At 50.1% G+C, this 23468-nt stretch overlaps 1 protein-coding gene across 4 annotated transcripts in view; it reads left to right on the forward strand.

Moving 5' to 3' along the window:
* The window catches only part of FLNC (filamin C), a 132580-nt gene that overhangs the window by 91337 nt on the left and 17775 nt on the right, over window positions 1-23468 (forward strand). For 2 of the 4 annotated variants that reach the window (XM_082238677.1, XM_082238679.1), the window contains 15 exons: window positions 744-911; window positions 2332-2455; window positions 2610-2766; window positions 3770-3959; window positions 6037-6060; window positions 7510-7757; window positions 10591-10689; window positions 11275-11374; window positions 13466-13606; window positions 15080-15208; window positions 16323-16496; window positions 17632-17793; window positions 18753-18956; window positions 20346-20498; window positions 21369-21491. In XM_082238677.1, the coding sequence (XP_082094803.1) occupies window positions 744-911; window positions 2332-2455; window positions 2610-2766; window positions 3770-3959; window positions 6037-6060; window positions 7510-7757; window positions 10591-10689; window positions 11275-11374; window positions 13466-13606; window positions 15080-15208; window positions 16323-16496; window positions 17632-17793; window positions 18753-18956; window positions 20346-20498; window positions 21369-21491 (2196 nt within the window). The remainder of the gene's footprint in view (window positions 1-743; window positions 912-2331; window positions 2456-2609; window positions 2767-3769; window positions 3960-6036; window positions 6061-7509; window positions 7758-10590; window positions 10690-11274; window positions 11375-13465; window positions 13607-15079; window positions 15209-16322; window positions 16497-17631; window positions 17794-18752; window positions 18957-20345; window positions 20499-21368; window positions 21492-23468) is intronic. The other 2 variants (XM_082238678.1, XM_082238680.1) reach the window with 1 other exon arrangement.

Consider the following 23468-nt stretch of genomic DNA (forward strand, 5'->3'; position numbering starts at 1 on the left):
GACTATCAGCAAATATTAAATAAGATGGAGTTCTTGTTATGAAATATACCAAGAAAAAGGCACACTAAGAACTCAGGCCAATGTAAGTTTCAATAGTGGGAGTAGTCCCTACTTTCAAATCAATACAGTGGTGCCCTGCAAGACGAATGCCTCGCAAGACGAAAAACTCGCTAGACGAAAGGGTTTTCCGTTTTTGCGCTGCTTCGCTAGACGAATTTCCCTATGGGCTTGCTTTGCAAGACAAAAACGTCTTGCGCTTTTTTCTTAAAGCCGCTTGAAGAGGCGCAGTTGCGACGGACCGTGCTTCGCAAGACGAAAAACATCGCAAGACGAAAAGACTCGCGGAACGAATTCTTTTCGTCTTGCGAGGCACCACTGTAGTCAATTGTAACACAAACTACAGAATACATACTTCTGAATGGATTAGTTTTTGTTACAGTTGACTATGGATTTGCAAGTAGGGACTACTCCCACTATTGAAACTTACATTGGCTTGAGACCATCAGCAAGGCTACGAGATGTTACAGGTGAGAAATTGATCGGAAATTGGGACACATGCAGAGCCTGTGTAAAAGAACATTGTCAAAATATTAATCCGTTGGCCAATTTTGATTGAACTTCTGTGTGCAAACAGGACCATTTTACAAAATTCAAAGTTAAATGACATGGAGAAAATAAAGTTAAGTGCATATTCAAGGGATTTGATTTAATAAAATCTTCCTTCCCGTTTGCTTTTCCCACAGGAAGCCCCTTCCGCGTCCCGGTCAAGGACGTGGTCGACCCCAGCAAGGTCAAGTGCTCGGGCCCAGGGTTGGGGGCTGGCGTGAGAGCCCGCGTCCCCCAGACTTTCACCGTCGACTGCAGCAAGGCTGGGCTGGCCCCCCTGGAGGTGAAGGTCCTGGGACCCACAGGTATGGAGATCTGGGGCGGGAAAGGAGGACCACCTCGGTGGTTTCGCTTGCTAACCCCACCCCTTTTTGACCGCCCTGGGGGTGGGGGGCACGGGGTTCCTGAGCCTCGCTTTGTGGGAGCTCCCCTAGGAATCCCCTATACCAGGAGTGGCCAGCTCCCAAGAGACTGCAATCTACTCACAGAGTTAATAACTGGCAGTGATCTATCCCCTTTTCAGGGGTTCAGGGCAAAGTTTTTGAGCTTTTTTTAGGCAGGGGGAAAGCTACGATTTTGGGGGTTGCATGGCAAAAATGATGAACTTTCTTTAGGGGAGCCAATCTCTATACCATGGGTAGGCAAAGTAATGCCCGGCCCAATCGTCTTCTAAATCCATCCCGCGAACAGTCCTTTTATTTAAAATGCATCTCTGAGAAGAAGAACAAATTCATTCTTTAACTCATGGGTAGGCAAACTAAACCACAGAGCCTAGGGCTTGCTGATCAGAAGGTCGGTGGTTCGAATTCTCGCGACAGGGTGAGCTCCCATTGCTTGGTCCCTGCTCCTGCCAATCTAGCAGTTCGAAAGTACATCCAAGTGCCAAGTAGATAAATAGGTACTGCTCTGGTAGGAAGGTAAACGGCGTTTGCGTGCGCTGCTCTGGTTCACCAGAAGCGGCTTCGTCATGCTGACCACATGACTTGGAAGCTGTACGCCAGCTCCCTCAGTCAATAAAGCGAGATGAGCACCGCAACCCCAGAGTCGGTCACAACGGGACCTAATGGTCAGGGGTCCCCTTACCTTTACCTATGGAGCGAAAAATACATTATGTCCTTATCGCTGCAAACACTTTGTCGGAAAGGCGAATGGGCTTAGTTTCAGGTGCTCTGCATCCCTTGAAAGCCTCTCCAACCCTCTTTCACGGACTAGGACCCTCGTACCTACGGGACCGCCTCTCCCGGTATGCCCCACGGAGAGCCTCAAGGTCCATAAATAGCAACACCCTCGAGGTCCCGGGCCCTAAGGAAGTTAGATTAGCTTCAACCAGAGCCAGGGCCTTTTCAGTACTGGCCCCGACTTGGTGGAACGCTCTGCCTCTTGAGACCAGGGCCCTGCAGGATCTGATTTCTTTCTGCAGGGCCTGTAAGACAGAGTTGTTCCGCCTGGCCTTTGGCTTGGAATCAACTTGATCCCCTCCCCCTCTTTCTTCTTTCTTTTTTCTTTCTCCTCCTATGATGAGGCTGCATTTTAATATTTTAATGTTTCAATATTTTAATGTTGTATTTTAATCTTGTTTTTAAGTTGTAATCATTCAACTTGTTTTTATTATTGCTTGTTAGCTGCCCTGACCCCAGCCTTGGCTGGGGAGGGCGGGGTATAAATAATAATAATAATAATAATAATAATAATAATAATAATAATAATAATTTCCTCCCCTCCCAGGGGTCGCTGAGCCCGCTGAGGTGCGCGACAACGGGGACGGCACCCACACGGTGAACTACACGCCAGCCACGGACGGGCCCTACACCGTCGCTGTTAAGTACGCTGGGCAAGAAGTGCCCCGCAGGTGAGCAGGGAGACCCAAGGGGAGGTGTTGGGGGGGGGCAGAAGGCAGCTCCCCCTTTGGGAACCCTGCAAGGTTGGTGAGGCCAAGAGGTGAGGGCTTGGGGATATGTTGATGGTCTGACTGGCCCTCACTCCTCGGCGGTCTCTTCTTCCAGCCCGTTCAAGATCAAGGTGCTTCCGGCGCACGACGCCAGCAAGGTGCGAGCCAGCGGCCCCGGGCTCAACGCCTCCGGCATCCCCGCCAGCTTGCCGGTGGAGTTCACCATTGACGCCCGAGACGCTGGCGAGGGGCTGCTCACTGTGCAGATCTTGGTGAGTGGCGGGCAATGGTGTGGTGGGTTGGGGGGGGCTCCCTGCTTTGCCTGGGCGGGGGCAGGGACAAAGGAGCAGTGGGAATGCTCCAGGCTGTGCTGGTTCTGGCTGATGGGAGTTGTAGTCCAAATGGGTGTGCTGGCAGGGGCTTATGGGAGTTGTAGTCCAAAATGGCTGGGCTGGTGGGGGCTGATGGGAGTCCAAAATTGCTGTGCTGGTTCTGGCTAATGGGAGTTGTAGTCCAAACGGGTGCGCTGGCACAGGCTGATGGGAGTTGTAGTCCAAAATGGGTGTGCTGGTTCTGGCTAATGGGAGTTGTAGTCCAAAATGGCTGTGCTGGTGGGGGCTGATGAGAGTCCAAAAAGGCTGTGCTGGTTCTGGCTGATGGGAACTGTAGTCCAAATGGGTGTGCTGGCAGGGGCTGATGGGAGTTGTAGTCCAAAATGGCTGGGCTGGTGGGGGCTGATGGGAGTCCAAAATGGCTGTGCTGGTGGGGGCTGATGAGAGTCCAAAAAGGCTGTGCTGGTTCTGGCTAATGGGAGTTGTAGTCCAAAATGGCTGTGCTGGTGGGGACTGATGAGAGTCCAAAAAGGCTGTGCTGGTTCTGGCTGATGGGAATTGTAGTCCAAATGGGTGTGCTGGCAGGGGCTGATGGGAGTTGTAGTCCAAGGCATTTGAAGGGCACCCGGTTGGCAAAGGCAGTGATGCAGGGGTGCCCATGAGACTACTTCCTATTCTGAAGTACCTACCCTCATCCTGACCTCGCCAGCGGGAGTGAATTGGGCTGCGTACTCAGCGCCGATTTCTGAGAGCTGCATTTCGTACAAGCTCAGAGGCACTCTCTTCTCGTTGCGTCATACGAGCCCTGACATAGGGAATGGTTGTGGATAAGTGTTCTGGGGCCTCATCCCCCAGTATGTTTGGACTTAGAGAAGCCTCTGATCCTCAGCTCCCACAAACACACTACATTCATAGAATCATAGAATTGTTTTCGGTTCCCCAGGACCCTGAGGGCAAGCCCAAGAAAGCTAACATCCGGGACAATGGCGACGGCACCTACACTGTCTCCTACGTCCCGGACATGACGGGCCGCTACACCATCACCATCAAATACGGCGGCGACGAAATCCCTTACTCTCCCTTCCGCATCCACGCTCTGCCCGCGGGCGATGCCAGCAAGTGCCTGGTGACAGGTAGGAGTCTCCCAATGCCCGCCTTGCCAACCCCCGTCCAGCCGGTCTCATCTCCCGGAGTGGGGCACCAGAACTCAAGTTTCTAGTCCTCACGCCCTCTCTGCCCTCTCTCTCCCCTGCCTCCCCCTCCTCTTTGCCTCCATCTTGTGCCGTCTTCGAGGAGTCGAGCGGGCAAGAGAGGCACTTCTCCCGACGACCCATATATTGGCCCTTCGCCCCGGCTTATTTCATTTACAGTGGTGCCCCGCAAGACGAACGCCTCGCAAGACGGAAAACCCGCTAGACGAAAGGGTTTTCCGTTTTGGAGGCGCTTCGCAAAATGAATTTCCCTATGGGCTTGCTTCGCAAGATGAAAGCCCATAGGGAAATCTCCGGGACAGCGGGGAAGCGCAGCGCGTCTTCCCCACTGTCCTCGGACCTCCTCCGAAGGCTGGCGGTGGGAGGAGGGCTCTCCTCCCGCCGCCAGCCTTCGGGGCAGCCTTCTGAAGGCTGGCGGTGGGGCGGGGAGCCCTCCTCCCGCCGCCAGCCTTCGGGGCAGGCTTCCGAAGGCTGGCGGTGGGGCGGAGAGAGCTTCTCCCCGCGCCAGCCTTCGGATGGCTGTCCTGAAGACTTGCGGTGGGAGGAGGGTTTTCCTTCCCACCGCCAACATTCAGAATGCTGTTCTGAATGTTGGCGGTGGGGAGGAAAAACCCTCCTCCCACCGCAAGCCCCGGGAACAGAGGAGAAGCGCTGCGCCCCTTCCCCTCTGTTCCCGTACCTGTCCTGAAGGCTTGCGGTGGGGAGAAAAGCCCTTCTCCGCACCGCCAGCCTGGCAAGCGGTTTCCATAGGAACGCATTAATTGATTTTCAATGCATTCCTATGGGAAACCGTGCTTCGCAAGACGAAAAACTCGCAAGAAGAAAAAACTTGCGGAACGAATTAATTTCGTCTTGCGAGGCACCACTGTATTGCTTTTTATTTCCTCGCTGCCCCTACAACAACAACAACCTTGTGAGGGAAGTTAGGCTGAGAGGTCGCCCAAGAACCCGGGTCTTGCCCAGGCCCGACTCCTGCGCTCTAAACTTTTGCACAGGAGTCAGAACAAAGTTTTTCTTTCCTTTTTTTAAAAAATATTTTTTATTAAGTTTTCCATTTAACAATCCAATCATATCACATTAATTATTCCAAATTATACCAATGCATATCATAAAGTCAAAATATTTTGCCAAATTATATTTTTTTGTTGGGGGTTCCCATGCGTCGAGTTCAGTAAGGGTCCACTCATCTCATATTTCTGCTGCTTTTAGTGTTCACCAGTCCCATCTTTGGATCGATCTTCTTCTTGTTACCCTTTTTCTTCTTAATAGCCTCTGAGGTGTTTCCACAGGCGAGTTAAAGTAAGCAATATTATGCTTCTGTGTGAACTTTGTAAGGCTCTCCCTTTTATTTAAAGCTGGTAAGTCTTCTGTTAGCAATAAATCTTCACACACTGATCCAAAAATCCTCCTCGGGTGGCAGACGCCATTTTTCTCAGTTCCGATGAAATACAATCTAGGCGTTTGCTCATTAATTTTCCCAGACAGGTTGCACCATAAATTAGCCTTCCAGGGAAGATTTGCCAAGTCGAACTTAGAATACAATCATGATAACAGAGTAGTGGCTCGCCTCCCCCTATGACTATTAATCTTGCAATATAGTTTATCTCATAATGGCGGATCCTGATTAAAAACTGTGTCACAAGAGAGCCTTTTATTTTCTTTCCAGATATTTCAAAAAACAAAGTCTTTAGTTGAAATTTTTATTTCCACACAGTTTATTTTCCAGTCTCACTTGCTCTAGGTCGTATTGACTTTTCTTCTGGGGGTGGTGGTGGTGTTAGGTCATATCGTAATAAGAAGGAAAAAAAGTCCATCCGTCCCCGAACAAAGTTTTTCAGGGAATCTGTATGCCACAAAAAAATAATACTTTTTTGGAGCGAACGGTTCATAATTTTTTAGAATAAAATAATAATGCTGCAATTGATTTGCTGCCACGGCAGCAGTTATATGCGCCTTGCTGCTGATTCTTACGGCTGTCTCTTCTTCTTCCTTTCTGCAGTGTCCATAGGAGGCCACGGACTGGGTAGGTACCCGTGATGCCCCCTGCCCTGGATCTTGGGGGTGGGCACATGGTGATATCCTGGTACCCCAATTAAGCAGCGCCATTCCTGCCCACCAGCCTAAGAACAGAGGAGGCAGCCTCACGACAGAATTGCAGAATTGCAGAACTGGAAGCCACCCTACTAGGGCAGGCAAAATTTTCTGCAGACACGAAGGAGAGATTCACGCTAAAACGCTGGCACTTTTGAAATGAAGTGAAATTGCAAACTGATGCGAAAATAGCAGAGAGAGAGAGAAAGAGAGAGCTGAACTTAAGATTGGAAAGATGAGAATTTGGGCGGGTAGCTCCGAGTGGATGGCTTTCCTTGATGGGTTTGCACTGCCATCTGGTGGTTAGCTAGTCCAAACACTATTCCGAGCACGTTAGATCAAATGAATCGGTTTAGCAGATGCTGTCTGCAACAAACCACGCTGCAACAAACATTTTTGGGCAGCCGCCTCCCTTGGTTCCGAAAATTCATCGCCCCCAGTGCTCCCTCCCCTACAAAAAGCATTATGCACAACCCTCCAAGGAAGATGATGTCATGATAAAATTCAAAACGGTAACCATTAATTGCACATTTGCTGCAAAATCCCAATAACATAACACCGGTCTTGAAAGACCTACATTGGCTCCCAGTACGTTTCCGAGCACAATTCAAAGTGTCGGTGCTGACCTTGAAAACCCTAAATGGCCTCGGTCCAGTAGACCTGAAGGAATGTCACCACCCCCATCGTTCTGCCCGAACACTAAGGTCCAGCGCCGAGGGCCTTCTGGCAGTTCCCTCATTGCGAGAAGCGAAGTTACAGGGAACCAGGCAGAGGGCCTTCTCGGTGGTGGCGCCTGCCCTGTGGAACGCCCTCCCACCAGATGTCAAAGAGAAAAACAACTACCAAACTTTTAGAAGACATCTGAAGGCAGCCCTGTTTAGGGAAGCTTTTAAGGTTCCTCTACATCCAGCCGGATCATCCTGACATCGAGTCGCTATTAATAATAATAATAATAATAATAATAGTAATAATAATAATTTATTATTTATACCCCACCCATCTGGCTGGGCTTCCCCAGCCACTCTGGGCGGCTTCCAAAAGAATATTAAAATACTGTGATACATCAAACATTAAAAGCTTCCCTAAACAGGGCTGCCTTCAGGTGTCTTCTAGTAGTTGTTGTTCTCTTTGACATCTGATGGCAGGGCGTTCCACAGGGCAGGTGCCACCACCAAGAAGGCCCTCTTCCTGGTTCCCTGTAACCTCGCTTCCCACAGGGAGGGAACTGCCAGAAGGCCCTCGGCGCTGGACCTCAGTGTCCAGGCTGAACGATGGGGGTGGAGACGCTTCTTCAGGGATACAGGACCGAGGCCTTTCGGTTTGGCTGAGTTCTCCTCCCCTCCTTACCCTAACCAAGGTGTTCTCGATTCTTTACCTGCAGGTACCTGCCTGGGCCCCACCATCCAGATCGGGGAGGAGACGGTGATCACCGTGGACGCCAAGGCAGCGGGGAAAGGCAAGGTCACCTGCAAGGTGTCCACGCCGGACGGAGCCGAGCTGGACGTCGACGTGGTGGAGAACCACGACGGCACTTTCGACATCTACTACACGGCCCCCGAGCCCGGCAAATATGTTATCACCATCCGCTTCGGGGGAGAGCAGATCCCCAACAGCCCCTTCCATGTGGTGGTGAGTTGTGGGGTGAAACCGGGGCAAAAGGGCTTCCTGGGTCAAGCTGGGCTGGTGCGGCCGTAAAATCATGGGGCAGAGCTTGTGACGGGTGGGGAGAGGAAGAGAGCCTTATTGGAGCCTGCTCTTTATATTTATTTATTTTTTATTTTATTGCATTTGTATCACACATTTCTCCCCAAGGAGCTCAAGGTGGCATATATAGTTCCTCCCCCCCCATTTAATTCCCACGACCACCTTGCGAGGTACGTTAGGTAGTTAAAAAATGGGTTGGGAGCGCAGATCTTGGAATTGACAGGCTAGGCAGTTAACTGTTGCGTTCCCAAAGCAAGGGAGGATTGGACTCTGGTTAATAAAATACACACAAGGCTTGACCAGCAAGGGAGGCAGTGCGAATAATAATAATCCTGTCCACCCCTCGGCCCAGGTCGTTTTAATCACAAAAGAACTTTTTACACAGCGTTTGTAAGAACCAATCAGATTTACTCTGAGCATTTCAAAAAAACAACTCGTGGGACAAAGTCAGATCAGAATAAATTCTTTTAACTACAAAGAACCTATTTCCTACTTGAGCATGCATATGTAGTTCAGAGTAAATAAAATAGGAATAAAAGGAGGAATGCATTCAGCAAAACCCCGGAGGTCATAAACAGGAGAGGAAGGATGGCAGCATTTATCATCTCCTTGTGAACTCTCTTCCTTAAGATCTATTAAAAGATTAAAGGTAAAGGGACCCCTGACCATTAGGTCCAGTCGTGGCTGACTCTGGGGTTGCGGCGCTCATCTCGTTTTATTGGTCGAGGGAGCCGGCGTACAGCTTCCGTGTCATGTGCCCAGCATTACTAAGCCGCTTCTGGCGAACCAGAACAGCGCACGGAAACGCCGTTTACCTTCCCACCAGAGCGGTACTTATTTATCTACTTGCACTTTGACGTGCTTTTGAACTGCTAGGTTGGCAGGAGCAGGGACCGAGCAACAGGAGCTCACCCCGTCGCGGGGATTCGAACCACCGACCTTCTAATCGGCAAGTCCTATGGTTTAACCCATAGCACCACTCGCGTCCCTTAATCTAAAGATTGAACTACATCAAAGTCTCCCCGCTGCCCTGTGGAGGCTTCGCGCCACTAAGGCAGAAGCTAGAACAGCTAGAGGGAGACTTCACAGGCTACCCCAGAGCTGCTCAGGAGCGTGGGGCATCTGAGCACAGCCTGCCCGCTGCTCCCAGGGCTGGAGGGGAAGCCCATGTTCCCCCCACCAGCCCCAAAGAGCAGCCTGCCCCCTGCTCCCTGATCTTATCGGGGCTGGCAGAGGAAGCCCCGGTTGCTCTGCCGGCACCCAGAGTTTTCCTCGCCAGCCCTAAAGAGTGGCTCAGGAGCGTACCGCACTCCGGCAATTTTGCTCCAGGGACCACATATCCGCTCCAAAAGACGCACAGACATTTCCCCTTAGTTTTTAAGAGGAAAAAAGTGCTTCTTATGGAGCGAAAAATATGGTAGATAGAGGAGATCAGGTTGACATAGCGTAGTTGGACTTTGAAAAAGCTTTTGGCAAAGTAACTCACCAAAGACTCCCGACTGATCTCGGCAGTCGAGGAAAAAGAGGTCTTCTTGTGGATCAGGAATTGGTCAAGTTGCTGGAAGCAGAGAGTTGGAATAAATGGACAGTTCTCCAAATGGAGAGAAGTGGAGATGTTCAGTTTCTGTTAATTGATTTTCATGGGAACTTACACATTCTGGCTTCACACAATTAACTCAAGGCAGTGTCAATTTACTCTTGGCAGAAAGCCAAGGTCTGCTTGACCTAGAAACTACTTACTCTGATTGGTTAACGACCAGCACTCAACTCTGTTATCTGGGAATGCTACCACAGTTTGGTGTTAGGTGTGTTAGGAGAAGGAGTAGAAGTGCTGTGTATGGTTATGAGAGAGAGAGAGAGAGAGAGAGAAAGAAAGAAAGAAAGAAAGAAAGAAAGAAAGAAAGAAAGAAAGAAAGAAAGAAAGGATTTATTTTGCTTTGTTTTGTATGCAAAAACTCTGCTGGTTTTATTTTTTCCTTTTAATAAATCCTGTAAATAGTTATTGAGTCTAGCTGACTAGTCATTTCCACCTTGACTAGCTTCTTCGCTGTGCAGGAAAACTCTGCTACGTTTGGGCTAAAGCCATTAGAGCTATGCCTAACACTTCAAAGTTCCAGCAAGGATCAGTGTTGGTTGGGACCTGTGCTTTTTAACTTGCTTAGATCCAGGGATGGCCAGTGAGTTGGCCAGGCTGACACTGAATCGTCCGGGGTCTTCAAAACAGAAAGAGATTTGTGAAGAGCTCCGAAAGGACCTCTCCAGACAGAGGGGAGGAGTGAAAAAATGGCAAAGTCATGCATGGGGCGGGGTTGCGAATATACTAATTTCACATGTAGGTTCACGAGGCCTGAACTGCCGGTGGTTGACCAGGAGGAAGACCTTGTGGTCCTAGTAGACAGCACATCTGGTGTGTCTTGGCCGTGAAAAGGCTCAGAAAAAGGCCACCAAAATTATAAAAGCGGTCGAATAGACTACCCTGTGCAGGAAGGTTTCATTAAAACTTTTTGGCGTACAATGTTTGCTTTCCTTTCGTCGTTTCCCTCCTTCTTATTTCTCGTTTGGTTTCCTGTTTCCTATTGTGCATTGAAAAGTTTTGATGGAACTCTATGCAAAACAGGAAAATAAAAACATAAGCCGCCGGCTCTTGCTGCTGGGCTGTGACTCCGGCGTGAGGTCAGTGGGGTGCAGAAAGGGTTCTGGCGGGCACGATCGAGTTTGCACCGCGCTGGCCCTGACCTGTCCCATTGCTTCCCGCCAGGCCTGCGACTCCATCCCCCACGTCGAGGAGCCCTGCGACAGCGTCCAGCTCCGCCAGCCCTTCCCGGCGCCCCACGCCGGCAGCTACCCCCCGCACTGGGTACCAGGAGCTTGCTCTCGCCTCTCTCGGACGCTCTGTCTTTTCCTGCTGCCTCTCTCCCCATCTCTCTGCCTCTCTTGGGAAGAGGGGCTGCCCTTCTCCCTCCCCGGGGAAAAGCCCCCAAAACGCTCCACGTGGCTCTTTAAAGGGAGCGCTGAGCAGAGCCTCCCGCCTGCATTCACTCCATAAGATACACACACATTTCCCCTTACTTTTTAGGAGGGGGAAAGTGTCTTATGGAGCGAAAAATACGGTAGCTGTTTGTTTTCCCCAACTGGCAGCCGACGATTCCAAGCAGGAGATGGTGGCGCTTGCCTGTTTCCTATGCCCAGGGCGATGGCCCAGACTGCCCTGCTTCCATGGGGTGCCTACTCTCTTACTGCCCCCCCTTTCTTTGCAGCTCTGTGCCTCTTTTCAGCCAGCCTGCCCCTCCAGCGCTGCTGTGGCGGGTGCCCTCCTTCGCCCTCGCTTCACTGTCGGGTGCTCTTCTTCCCTCCCTCTGCCTGTACTTAGTCCTTTCTCTCTCTTTCTCTCCCTCTCTCTCTCCTTCTCTCCTTTCCGCCCCCTTCCCCCCTCCCCCACCAGGCTACGGACGAGCCCGTCGCCCCGCCAGAGACCATGGACTCCATGCTGCGACCCTTCAACCTGGTCATCCCCTTCACCGTCCAGAAGGGGGACATCACAGGTAGGGGCGGCTACCCCAAAAAACATCTGGAGAGCCACAGGACTGGCAGAGGGCTTGGGATGCTTAGGGATGGGGAGGGCATTATTCACTTACAGTGGTGCCTTCGTTCTCAAACTTAATCCATTCCAGAAGTCCTTTCCAAAACCAGGCATATGCCTCCTGGCTGGGGAACCAAGGCTGAACTTGGCAGTCCCTGCGCAATGTTGCTTAAAAGCTACCTGCGCCTTTACCATTTACAGTGGTACCTCGGTTCTCAAACTTAGTCTGTTCCAGAAATCCATTCCAAAACCAAGGTGTTCCAAAACCAAGGTGCGCTTTCCCATAGAAAGCAATGCAAAACAGATCAATCCGTTCCAGACTTTTAAAAACAACCCCTAAAACAGCCATTGAACATGAATTTTGCTATCTAACAAGACCATTGATCCATAAAATGAAAGCAATAAATGATGTACTGCAGTCACACTGTCAATCAATCCATCAGGAGCTGAACTGGGTTGCACACAATCACAAAGGCAAAACAAAAAAAAGAGACGCAAAAAACAAAAACGCAAAATAATTAGCAAAAACAGACAGATCTCAGCCTAACACTCAAATCAGAAGTGTGGCACTTAAAATGTAGCACATTTGGCTTCTGAAAAACCTTTGCAAACCAGAACACTTACTTCCAGGTTTGCAGGGTTTGGGTTCCAAGTTGTTTGAGTACCAAGACATTTGAGAACCAATGTACCACTGTATTTGGTATTTCAGATTAAAATTTTGCTGTTGCATATCCAACATACAACATAAAAAGAAGATTTCAAAGAATTTCCTGGACTTACAGTGGTGCCTTGGTTCTCAAACTTAATCCATTCCGGAAGTCCATTCCAAATCCAGGCATGTGCCTCCTGGCTGGGGAACCAAGGCTGAACTTGGCAGTCCCTGCACAATGTTGCTTAAAAGCTGCCTGCGCCTTCACCATTTACAGTGGTCCCTTGGTTCTCAAACTTAATTTATTCCGGACGTCCGTTCCAAAACCAAAGCGTTCCAAAACCAAGGCGTGCTTTCCCATAGAAAGCAATGCAAAATGGATCAATCCGTTCCAGACTTTTTTAAAAAACAGCAATTTAACATGAATATTGCTATCTAACGAGATCATTGATCCATAAGATGAAAGCGCTAATCAATGTACCGTACTATAAAATAAATAAAACGGCATTGTAGATGATGAAAATGAAAATTAATTATTTTTCTTACCTGCACTGATAGTCATTAATTGGAAGGGGGGCTTTTATCCATTTCCACAGTCACATAGTCAATCAATCAGTAGCTGAACTGCGTTCCACACAGCTACAAAAACAAATAAAATAAAACCTACATACAGCAACAGTGTTTTGTGTTGTGTAGGCTCCTATGATGTAAGTTATGGGCCCCGCCTGCTAGTCTGCTTCCTAAAATATCACTGCTTTGCTCCTTTCTATATATAGGGTGCCTACATTCTGCATGGACTGGGTGCACGGAGACATGTGCAAATGGCTTGAGATACCTATTGGGTCCATCAATTACCATATAGCATCTATTCGACTCAAAAAACAGTGACAATTTGTTGTTGACAAAGGACAGCTGGACATAGAAAGGGCCCCATTACCTTCAGTAGCTTAGCGCCTCATCAAACCGAAATCCGTCCCCGTCCCCATTGCTCAACTTTAGATTGCCGCGCGAGCCAAACTTAGTGGCGCAGCCTCAAAGAGGACTGGAGACTTGATGAATGTTGAGAGGGGAGCGACCAAGCTCTGCGCTGCAGCTAAGGACGCTTGGCCCGCAGAAGATCCCAAAGTTCAAGTGATCCCGACTCAACATTAAAAGAACAAAATTGAAATTATTATGAGGAAGGATTTCCTGACGGCGAGAGGTGTTTGACGGCAGAATGGACTCCCTCGGAAGGGGGCGGATTATGGGGTGGGCGCAACTCTTAGGAACACAGCAGGCTCCCATCTACTGAGTCAGGCGAGGTTTCTGAGTCTGGCCCCGATCCACGGCTCTTTCCTCATCATACCTTCAGGTCTTAACAGCGTTCCCTTTCCCTCCCCTTTCCCTCCCCCCCCCGGTCTCCAGGCGAGGTGCGGATGCCTTCTGGCAAGACAGCACGGCCGCACATCACCGACAACAAGGACGGCACCGTGACCGTGAAGTACGCTCCCGTGGAGAAGGGTCTTCATGAGATGGACATCAAGTACGATGGAAACCACATCCCAGGTGAGAGGTCCTGCCGGGAATTCTTCAGCTTCTTGCAGCGGGTTGGGCTGGATGACCTCTGAGGGGCCCTTTCCAACTCTGCAACACTATGGTTCAGTGGTTCAAGGCATTTTTGAAAGCCACGGCATCCCAAGTGGTCCCGTCTCCTTCCCACTCCTCCTTTCCTCCTGGGTTTCTGTTGCCCTCTGCCGTGGATTTCGTCTCAAACTGCACAATTGTGATCTTTAAGGCAGTTTGTGTGGTCAGAGCAACAGCGGCACGAAGGTGGAGCTCACAGACCCGTGAATCGCACAGCTCACATAGAGGAATCCTCATGCCTTAGCCGACACATTTGTAGAAACCGAGTCATGTGGTCAGAGGAAAAGCACGCCTGTGTTATCAGAGCAGGGAGCGGCCGCTGAGACCACATAACACCCGTCTTGAAAGACCTTCATTGGCTCCCAGTACATTTCCGAGCACAATTCAAAGTGTTGGTGCTGACCTTGAAAGCCCTAAACAGCCTCGGTCCAGTATACCTGAAAGAGCGTCCACCCTCATTGTTCTGCCCGGACGCTGAGGTCCAGCGCCGAGGGCCTTCTGGAGGTTCCCTCACTGCGAGAAGTGAGGTTGCAGGGAACCATGCAGAGGGCCTTCTCGGTGGTGGCGCCTGTGCTGTGGAACGCCCTCCCATCAGATGTCAAGGAAATAAACAACTATCTGACTTTTAGAAGACATCTGAAGGCAGCCCTGTTCAGGGAAGCTTTTAATGTTTGATGTTTTTTCATGTTTTTAATACAGTGGAACCTCGGGTTGTGAACGTGATCCGTGCAGGAGGCGCGTTCGCAACCTGCAGCGCCGCATCTGCACACGCACATGATGCGACTCAGCGCTTCTGTGCATGCGCAAAGCGTGATTTACTGCTTCTGCATATGTGTCAGCGCCAAAACTCAGAAGTAACCTGTTTCAGTTTTTCCGGGTTTCGGCACGTCCGTAACCTGAAAACGCATAACCTCAAGTGTCTGTAACCCGAGGTACCACTGTATTCTGTTGGAAGCCAGATGGGCAGGGTATAAAATATTATTATTATTATTATTATTATTATTATTATTATTATTATTATTGAGCTGGATGCCAGATTCAGTGAGCAGAGCACTAGAATCCAATTTGGGAAGATTCAGGACATATGAAAGTCTCATGCCCACTGACAGTTTTTACATCTTCACATGTACTATCCATGCATGTGCTAAAATTTCCACTGCAACCCCCCCCCAAGGCACTCACTGGGGTTTATTGGGGTTTTCACTCCAGCCTGCTCAGAGCACACTCACCCAACCTGTTCTCCAAGCCTCCCCTGAATTCCCTGACCCCCCCTCTCTTGTGCATGTCTACACGTAAATCGGCACACATTTCTGAGCGCCAGAAATGGAGGGAATTAGAAATCTTTTTCAAGCAGCCTGTGCCCCTCCCGCTGACGTCTCTTATCTCTGCGCCTAGGGAGCCCTCTCCAGTTCTACGTGGATGCCATCAACGCCCGGCACGTCAGCGCTTACGGACCTGGGCTGAGCCACGGCATGGTGAACAAGCCGGCGACCTTCACCATCGTCACAAAGGATGCCGGAGAAGGTAAGACTGGTGCCTCCGCGGTGCAGCACATCCTGTATCTAAAAGGAAGCTGCAGTTGCAGGAATCAGCTGGGTCCTCAAAGCAGATATTTCAGCATCTAAGGACTTCAGGGTCCTAGGGGACCACAAGATTGACCTGAGTCCACGGTGTGATGCAGCAGCAAAGAGAGTGAATGCTATTCTAGGCTGCATCATAAGAAACCTAGGGTCCAGATCAAAGGAAGTCATAGATAAAGGTAAAGGGACCCCTGACCATTAGGTCCAGTCGTGGCCGACTCTGGGGTTGCGGCGCTCATCTCGCTTTACTGGCCGAGGGAGCCGGCGTACAGCTTCCGGGTCATGTGGCCAGCGGGACTAAGCCACCTCTGCTAACCAGAGCAGCGCACGGAAACGCCATTTACCTTCCCGCCAGAGTGGTACCTATTTATCTACTTGCACTTCGTACTTTCGAACTGCTAGGTGGGCAGGAGCAGGGACCAAGCAAGAGGAACCACCGACCTTCTGATCGGCAAGCCCTAGGCTCTGTGGTTTAACCCACAGCGCCACCTTACACTGCGTTTAAAACAAAAATTGCATTTGGATAGAAACTGTTTCTCAGGCAGCTAGTCCTAGTCTTTATAACCCTGTACCTTCTTCCAGAAGCTGAAAGAGATCATTTCCAGGGTGCGCACTATCCTGCGCTATCTCAGCAGCTTTCTTATAGCACCTGGAAGAGTAGATTTGATCCAAGGTGGGATGAGGGCACCCGATTATAGTCTCTGAAGTCTTTACAACCCTGGACAGTGTTGTTTTCCCCCTGACCGTGCAGCTCCCAAACCACACACACAGACCGCTCTCTGGTGTCCATAGCCAGGGCAAAGTTGCACCAAGATCTCCCAGGTGATGGAGGAGGGAAGGTGGACCGGCTGGTACCCGAGGACAGGTGTGGAGGCGAGAGGGATGTCAGGCAGGGCAGCGTCCAATCCAGGGGACCTTGCATGCGCACAGCCGACTGACAGCAGTGCAGAAGCTGAAAGGGAAGAGAGGGGAAAATAGAGCATTTCTGTGGTTTCTGGGTGGAAGGGAGGACCAGTGAGTGCCAGTCCTATGACCCGGCTGCTTTCTCCTCACCCCAGGAGGCCTGTCGCTTGCTGTGGAGGGTCCCTCCAAGGCCGAGATCACCTGCAAGGACAACAAAGATGGCACCTGCACTGTCTCCTACTTGCCGACGGCCCCCGGGGATTACAACATCATCGTGCGCTTCGACGACAAGCACATCCCCGGCAGCCCCTTCACCGCCAAGATCACCGGTGAGCCTTGCTCTCCAGTTAATGTGGGACGGCGCAACGGCACTTCTTCCTCTTTCGCCGCTGGGCCCGCTCTCACTTCGCACACACCCTTCAGAACATCAGTGACCCGAATTCCTACAGACTGCCCCGGATTATCTTGTGGGGGACTTGCGTGAGGGGAAACTTAATACAGTGGTGCCCCACAAGACGAATGCCTTGCAAGACGGAAAACTCGCTAGACGAAAGAGTTTTCCGTTTTAGAGGTGCTTCGCAAAACGAATCTCCTATGGGCTTGCTTTGCAAGACGACAATGTCTTGCGAGTTCCTGCTTTTTTTTTCCCTCCCCCCCTTTTTCTAAGCCACCAAGCCGCTTATCAGCTGATCCGATCAGCAGATAAGCCGCTAATAGCCGCTAATAGCGCTAATCCGCTAATCCGTCAATGGGCTTGCTTCGCAAGACGAAGAAACCGCTAGACGAAGAGAATCACAGAACGGATTCTTTTCATCTTGCGAGGCACCACTGTACAGCAGTACCTCTGGTTGCGAACGGGATCCATTCCGGAGGCCCGTTCACAACATGAAAAGAACGCAATCCACAGCGGCGTGGGGTATAAATAGGACCTTCGTACCTACGGGACTGCCTCTGCCGGTATGCTCCACAGAGAGCCTCAAGGTCCATAAATAGCAACACACTAGTCGTCCCGGGCCCTAAGGAACTCAGATTAGCCTCAACCAGAGTCAGGGCTTTTTCAACACTATTCAACACTTTCAATCTATTAAACATTAAAAGCATCCCTAGTAGAGACTAAAGCTGTATATTGTAAAAGTAAATGGTTGGGCAAGCTGAGGTCATGAAATGAGGGCCCTGTTCTACTGAGGGAGAAGAATCAGAATACAGTGGTACCTCTGGATACGCACACCTCTGGTTGTGTATCCTTCGAGTTATGCACACGGCACATTTTTGGGGGTTTCACCGTGCGTGCATGCGCAGAAGCGCTTTATGCGCTGCACACTTGCGCAGAACCTCCGGTTGCGAATTCCTCGGGATCCGACCGGAGCTCTGGAACGGATTCTGTGCGCGACCGGAGGTACCGCTGTATTTCTTCTGGCGTCCCTGCGTTGCGCTCGGTCTCGCTCACGGACCTCTCCTTCCCAGGCGACGATTCCATGCGCACCTCTCAGCTGAACGTGGGAACCTCCACTGACGTCTCTCTGAAGATCACTGAGAGCGACCTGAGCCTGCTGACGGCCAGTATCCGTGCACCGTCCGGCAACGAAGAACCCTGCTTGCTCAAGCGCCTCCCGAACCGGCACATCGGTGAGTTTGCTGACAGTTTTCTCCTTTTTTCTGCAAATTTTGCTCACCGACAGACGGAGGAGACCTGTGAGAACTCGCAAACGTGTGCTCTCTTGATGCCTTACCTTTTTCTTTTTAAAATATTTTTTATTAAGTTTTCCATTAAACAATCCATTCATAACACATTAATTATTCCAAATTATACCAATGCATATCATAAAGTCCATATGCATATCAAAAAGTTATTGGATTGTATCTTTCTATCTTCTTTCAAACTTTCATAAAATCTATTGGGGAGAAGTTCCTTTGCTCGTCAGTCGGCGGCGCCGTTGCTGAACCCAATTCCTATGGGGCTCATTTTGTTTGGATAGGGGAGCCCCAGGGTCTGGGGGGGGCTCTGCTGCTGCTTCTCCAGTTCCCCCTTGCACTGACCATAGCCATCAACCATCCCTTATTTGGCGGGACAGTCCCTTATCCCAGCGCCGTGTCCCGCTGCTGTCCCTTATTGATGATGTCCCTTCAATTTCCTGGGTTTCAAAGGACGCAGCTCCTCTCCCTCCCTCCCTGCCGGCCAGGGAGGAGGGAGGCTCCATCTGCGTTGCTTGGCTGCGTTGCTCACCCAATAAGGAGTCTAAGAACGACTGGGGGGGTGGAGCTTGCCTGCCTTGTGCCGATCAAATCGGCCGTGTTTCCTGGGGACTCGCCTTTGCTCAGCGCTTCCCAGCGGAGAGGTGACGGTGGTTTCCCTTGCTGCATCCCCTTTGCCGGGTTGCTGCGCTGTGGGAACCACAGCTTGAGGCTTCGTTTGGCTGCTGGCTGGGCTTTCTGCCTTTAGCTCGGAGGGGCTCAGAAGGCGAACATACCTGTGCCCGGAAAATCCCTTATTTTGGCTGCTGATCCCTTATTTTCGAGACTGCTGGTCCCTTATTTTCAAATCTGTAAGTTGACAGCTATGGCACTGACTCTTCCCTCCCCCCCAGGCATCTCCTTCACCCCCAAGGAGGTCGGGGAGCACGTGGTCAGCGTGAAGAAGAGCGGCAAACACGTCACCAACAGCCCCTTCAAGATCATGGTGGGGCAGTCAGAAATCGGAGACGCCAGCAAGGTTAAAGTCTCGGGAAAAGGGCTGGTGGAAGGACGCACGTTCGAGGTGTCCGAATTCATCGTGGACACGCGAACCGCAGGTGAGCGGAGAAGGGGGCGTAGAGATGCACCTGTTTGTCTCAGGATAGGAATCGTGGTAATGTAGACTTGGAAGGAACCCCAAAAGTCACCTAGTCTAGCTCCCAGAATCTTGACTCGATCACACACAGTTTTAGCTTTTCTGTCTTTTGTAACACCTTTATTGGCATCACATACAACATACAAAAGGGATGCGGGTGGCGCTGTGGGTTAAACCACAGAGCTTAGGACTTGCCGATCAGAAGGTCGGCAGTTCGAATCCCCGCGATGGGGTGAGCTCCCGTTGCTCGGTCCCAGCTCTTGCCAACTTAGCAGTTCGAAAGCACGTCAAAGTGCAAGTAAATAAATAGGTACTGCTCTGGCGGGAAGGTAAATGGTGTTTCCGTGCGCTGCTCTGCTTCGCCAGAAGCGGCTTAGTCATGCTGGCCACATGACCTGGAAGCTGTATGCCGGCTCCTCGGCCTGGGCTTTCTGCCTTTGGCTCAGAGGGGCTCAGAAGTTGAACATACATGTGCTCTGAAAATCCCTTATTTGGGCTGCTGGTCCCTTATTTTCAAATCTGTAAGTTGACAGCTATGTTTACAATTGAGAACCAAATGTGTAAGGGTTTCCACCAGGTGGTCTTCACATGGGCAAGTTCTTTCTCCTTCCACCCTGCCTGAGAACCTTCCCCAAAGGAGGATTTTAGCTTTTCGTAGTTTATCCTCCGTGTTCTTCCCTCGGCGCACCTTCTTCAGAATGACCCCGGGAGCCCATCCTCATTAGGGAACCTTTCTTCCCACCCGAGGGCCGTGTCAAGCTGTCGGGGGCCGAAAGTAAAAGTGGGCGGAGCAACAAATGTGACTTTCGTAGAGGAGGCTGGTTCCTCCCCCGACCCTGACCTATGTCCACCATCCAGGCAAGCATGGTCAGATCGGAAGGGCATCTTCCAGCTAGGCAAAGCCACTCGAGGCGGGCGGGAGAGAGGGGTGTGGCCTGTGGGGAGGGGGCGTGGCCTGGGAAAAGGTTGGGTGCAGAAGCCTCCGGGAGGGAGGTCACTCCTCAGATGAAATTGCTTCAATATTGAAGGCAGGAAGATTGGGAGGAAATGCAAGACTGTAGACAGGCTCAGCATAGAGCTCATGTGATACATAAGTAGCAGTCAAGTACAACATTCCTTGTTTTCCTAGAGTGGACATGCAGGGGAATGTTTGGTCCAGCCAGTCGAAAGCTTCCTGTTTCCTCCTGGCTGGGACATACCGTATTTTTCCATGTATAAGACTAGGTCGTCCCCCCCCAGAAAATAATGTCCAAAATTTGGGGGTGTCTTATCCAAGGGGCCCATCTCCCCCAATTTTCTTAAATCGAGAGCGAAAGAGGGGCCTAACGCTGCCTGCTTCCTTCCCCTCCAGGTTATGGCGGCCTCGGCCTGTCCATCGAGGGCCCCAGCAAAGTCGACATCAACTGTGAGGACATGGAGGACGGCACCTGCAAAGTCACCTACTGCCCCACGGAGCCGGGGAACTACATCATCAACATCAAGTTTGCCGACAAGCACGTGCCAGGTCTGTGGCTCTCTCTCTCACTGGCGTGTTCTCTGTGCGTTGCAGACTTCAAGGTTCTAGTCCTCAGCTTCCCGGCCTTCTCTGCTTCTCCGCCCCACCAGCGACACTTGCAAAACGTGACCTGCCCCCCCCAGCCTCTCGCAATGGAGGGGAGGCGGCCGCGGGTCACTTGGAAAGAGGGTTAGACAAATTCCCGGAGGAGGAGATTGCTGTCAATGGCTCCTCGCCACCTCATACCTGTTCCGCGCTTGTAAGAACTCGATTGTCCAGCATGGCAGCGCTGGCCCTTTGGAACTCCCCGCCAATTGGTTTTCCTTTCAGCACCTGCGGGAAACATTCTAGTTGAGACGCTTAGAGAAAGTTGGCGAGAATTTTAACCTCTTTTGCAGGATTTCTCCTTTTCCTATGCTTTAAACCATGGGTGGGCAACCTAAGGCCCGGGGGCCGGATCTGGCCCAATCGCCTTCTAAATCTGGCCCGCGGATGGTCCGGGAATCAGTGTGTTTTTTCATGAGTAGAATGTGTCCTTTTATTTAAAATGCATCTCTGGGTTATTTGTGGGGCATAGGAATTCGTTCATTTCTCCCCCCAAAATATAGTCCGGCCCCCCACAAGGTCTGAGGAACAGTGGACCGGCCCCCTGCTGAAAAGGTTTTCTGACCCCTGTTTTAAAGTGTTGTAAGATTTTCTTGCCTTACATTTTTTGTAAACCGCTTTGAGGTTCCCCCCGTCCCCAGAAAAACAAATAAACAAGTGGTATAGAATTTTTCTGAAATTTCATCCCAGAGTCAAAACCCAGCCGCCTTTTGGGCGTAATTGGGATACCACCGGGATCTCAGGGTAACAGCTATGCTGTCGCTGCCTTTCCAGGAAGCCCTTTCACCGTGAAGATGTCGGGCGAGGGGCGCATGAAAGAGAGCATCACCCGCCGGCGCCAGGCCCCATCCATCGCCACCATCGGCAGCACGTGCGACCTGAACCTCAAAATCCCAGGTAAGGGGGTCCCAGGAACAGGACCACCAGGGGAATTTTGTTTCCACCCCCATCCCACCCCCTTCCTCCTTTCTGCTCTGTCACTGGTGTGGTCCAGACTGCAGCTGAAACAACACCTGTTGCACAAATCTGGGATCCCAGAATTTTGAAGAAGAAAACCCTTTTCTTTTCTTTTCACATTTTTAATAATTTTTTAACATATCAGTTCCAACAATCAAACAACATATCTTCCCATCTTATATAATATTTTTGACTTCCATCAACACCTCTGATGATTTTCCTTTCTTTATCGCTTATTCTACATTTCTTAATTTCCTGTTACATTTAATTGTCCTTAACTAATAATTCTCATTGCTGTCTTTCTTGCAATATTTCAAATAATCCACCTTACCAAACTTCTTGCAGTCCTGCTAGCGTAATCTGTTCATCACAATTACTTTTCAAATAGTTCATATATTTGCTCCAGTCTTCTAAGAATCTCTGATCCCACAGGTTTCGAATCCTTCCTGTTAATTTATCTAATTCTGAATAGTCCAGAAGAAAACCCTTTCCTCCCTCTTTTGTAACCCTAGTTAAAACTATGCGTAGTTTTGGCATTTTGCCGAAATGGCAAAAATGACCGGAAGAATCAGAAACTGGGAAGACCAAAATGTTAATAAGGAATGGGGGGAATCTTTAATCTTATCTTAAAAACCACTGTAGACAGCTAAAGTCATTAGTGTGGTCGGAATATCACTTGTAGTTTAATGGTGGATTTTGGGACACAAAGGAGATGCAAAAGATTTGGGTTATTATAAAAGATGCAGGAGGAAAGGACTCCTCCAAGGGGAGGAGGAAAGTCCAGGAGATTCTGTGGAATCTTGTTTCGATATTGTATGTTGATACGTCATTGTGAAATTTTAAGTCGGCTTAATCCAGCCTCTGCTTAATCCAGCAGTTTATTTCCTGGGGTGAAAACCTCAACAACTTCAACCCTAATGAAAGCTAAACAACTTTGGGGTAAAATCCTAAAAAAACTCAACAACTTCAATCCTAATGAAAGCTAAACAGCTTTGGTCGGCCCTCACAGCCCTTCACTTCATCAAATCCGGCCCTCTTTGAAAAAAGTTTGGACACCACTGGCTTAGCCCCTGGTGACAGAAAAAAGCCCGCCCAGATCTAAGTCAGTAGCAACACCTGTGGCAATGAGGACTAGCCACTTGCCTTTTCAGAACCAATGTGAAAAGGCTTTCGCAGTTAGAGGCAGAGTGGGCTTCTTCATGTGGGCATGTTCAGGGGGGCAGGAGAGGATATATTGTTTATTCCTATCCTTCCTAACTTGTGCTAGCAAGTTTCTTTATGTAGCAGAGTTTACCTCCCCCCTTTCTTACAGGCACAGCAGATAGCTGGTTGCAGGCTCGTGTGAGCCTCTCACTATTATAAAATTCAGTATTGAATTGTATATTACTGGTAAATTCCCTTTAATCACTCTTAACGGAATAAAGACGCCACAATATTATTCAAAGATGATAAAAGAAGTTTACTCACGTCAGTTCACAGTTGGATCCCTGAAGGCAGACTTGGTTACAAATATGTACGTGTGGATCTACCCCATATGGGGGAATAGTCCCAGTGCTTCTGCTAGGTGAGAGCTAGCAGAGCAGTCCTAGCTAGAAGCTGCTCAAATGAAGAAGGAAGTCAAAGAGAGAGGTGTGCTGCATGACTCGTCCTTTTGTTACCTGGACAGGTGAGGTCACGCCCACCTTCTATCACATGCAAAAGGAAGGATGCTCCAGCCAGGAGGAGCAGGAAGTTTCGACAGGCTGGACCAAACATTCACTGGCATGTCTTCTCTAGCATTTCAAGGAATGTTGTACTTGACTGCCTCTCATGGATCACATCCCACATTCCTGGTGCAAGGCATAGCTGTCAACTTTCCCCTTTTCTTGCAAGGAATCCTATTCAGAATAAGGGAATTTCCCTTTAAAAAGGGGAAAC

This window comes from Podarcis vaucheri, assembly GCF_965113315.1.
Source record: "Podarcis vaucheri genome assembly, chromosome: 10".
Classification (NCBI taxonomy): Eukaryota; Metazoa; Chordata; class Lepidosauria; order Squamata; family Lacertidae; genus Podarcis; species Podarcis vaucheri.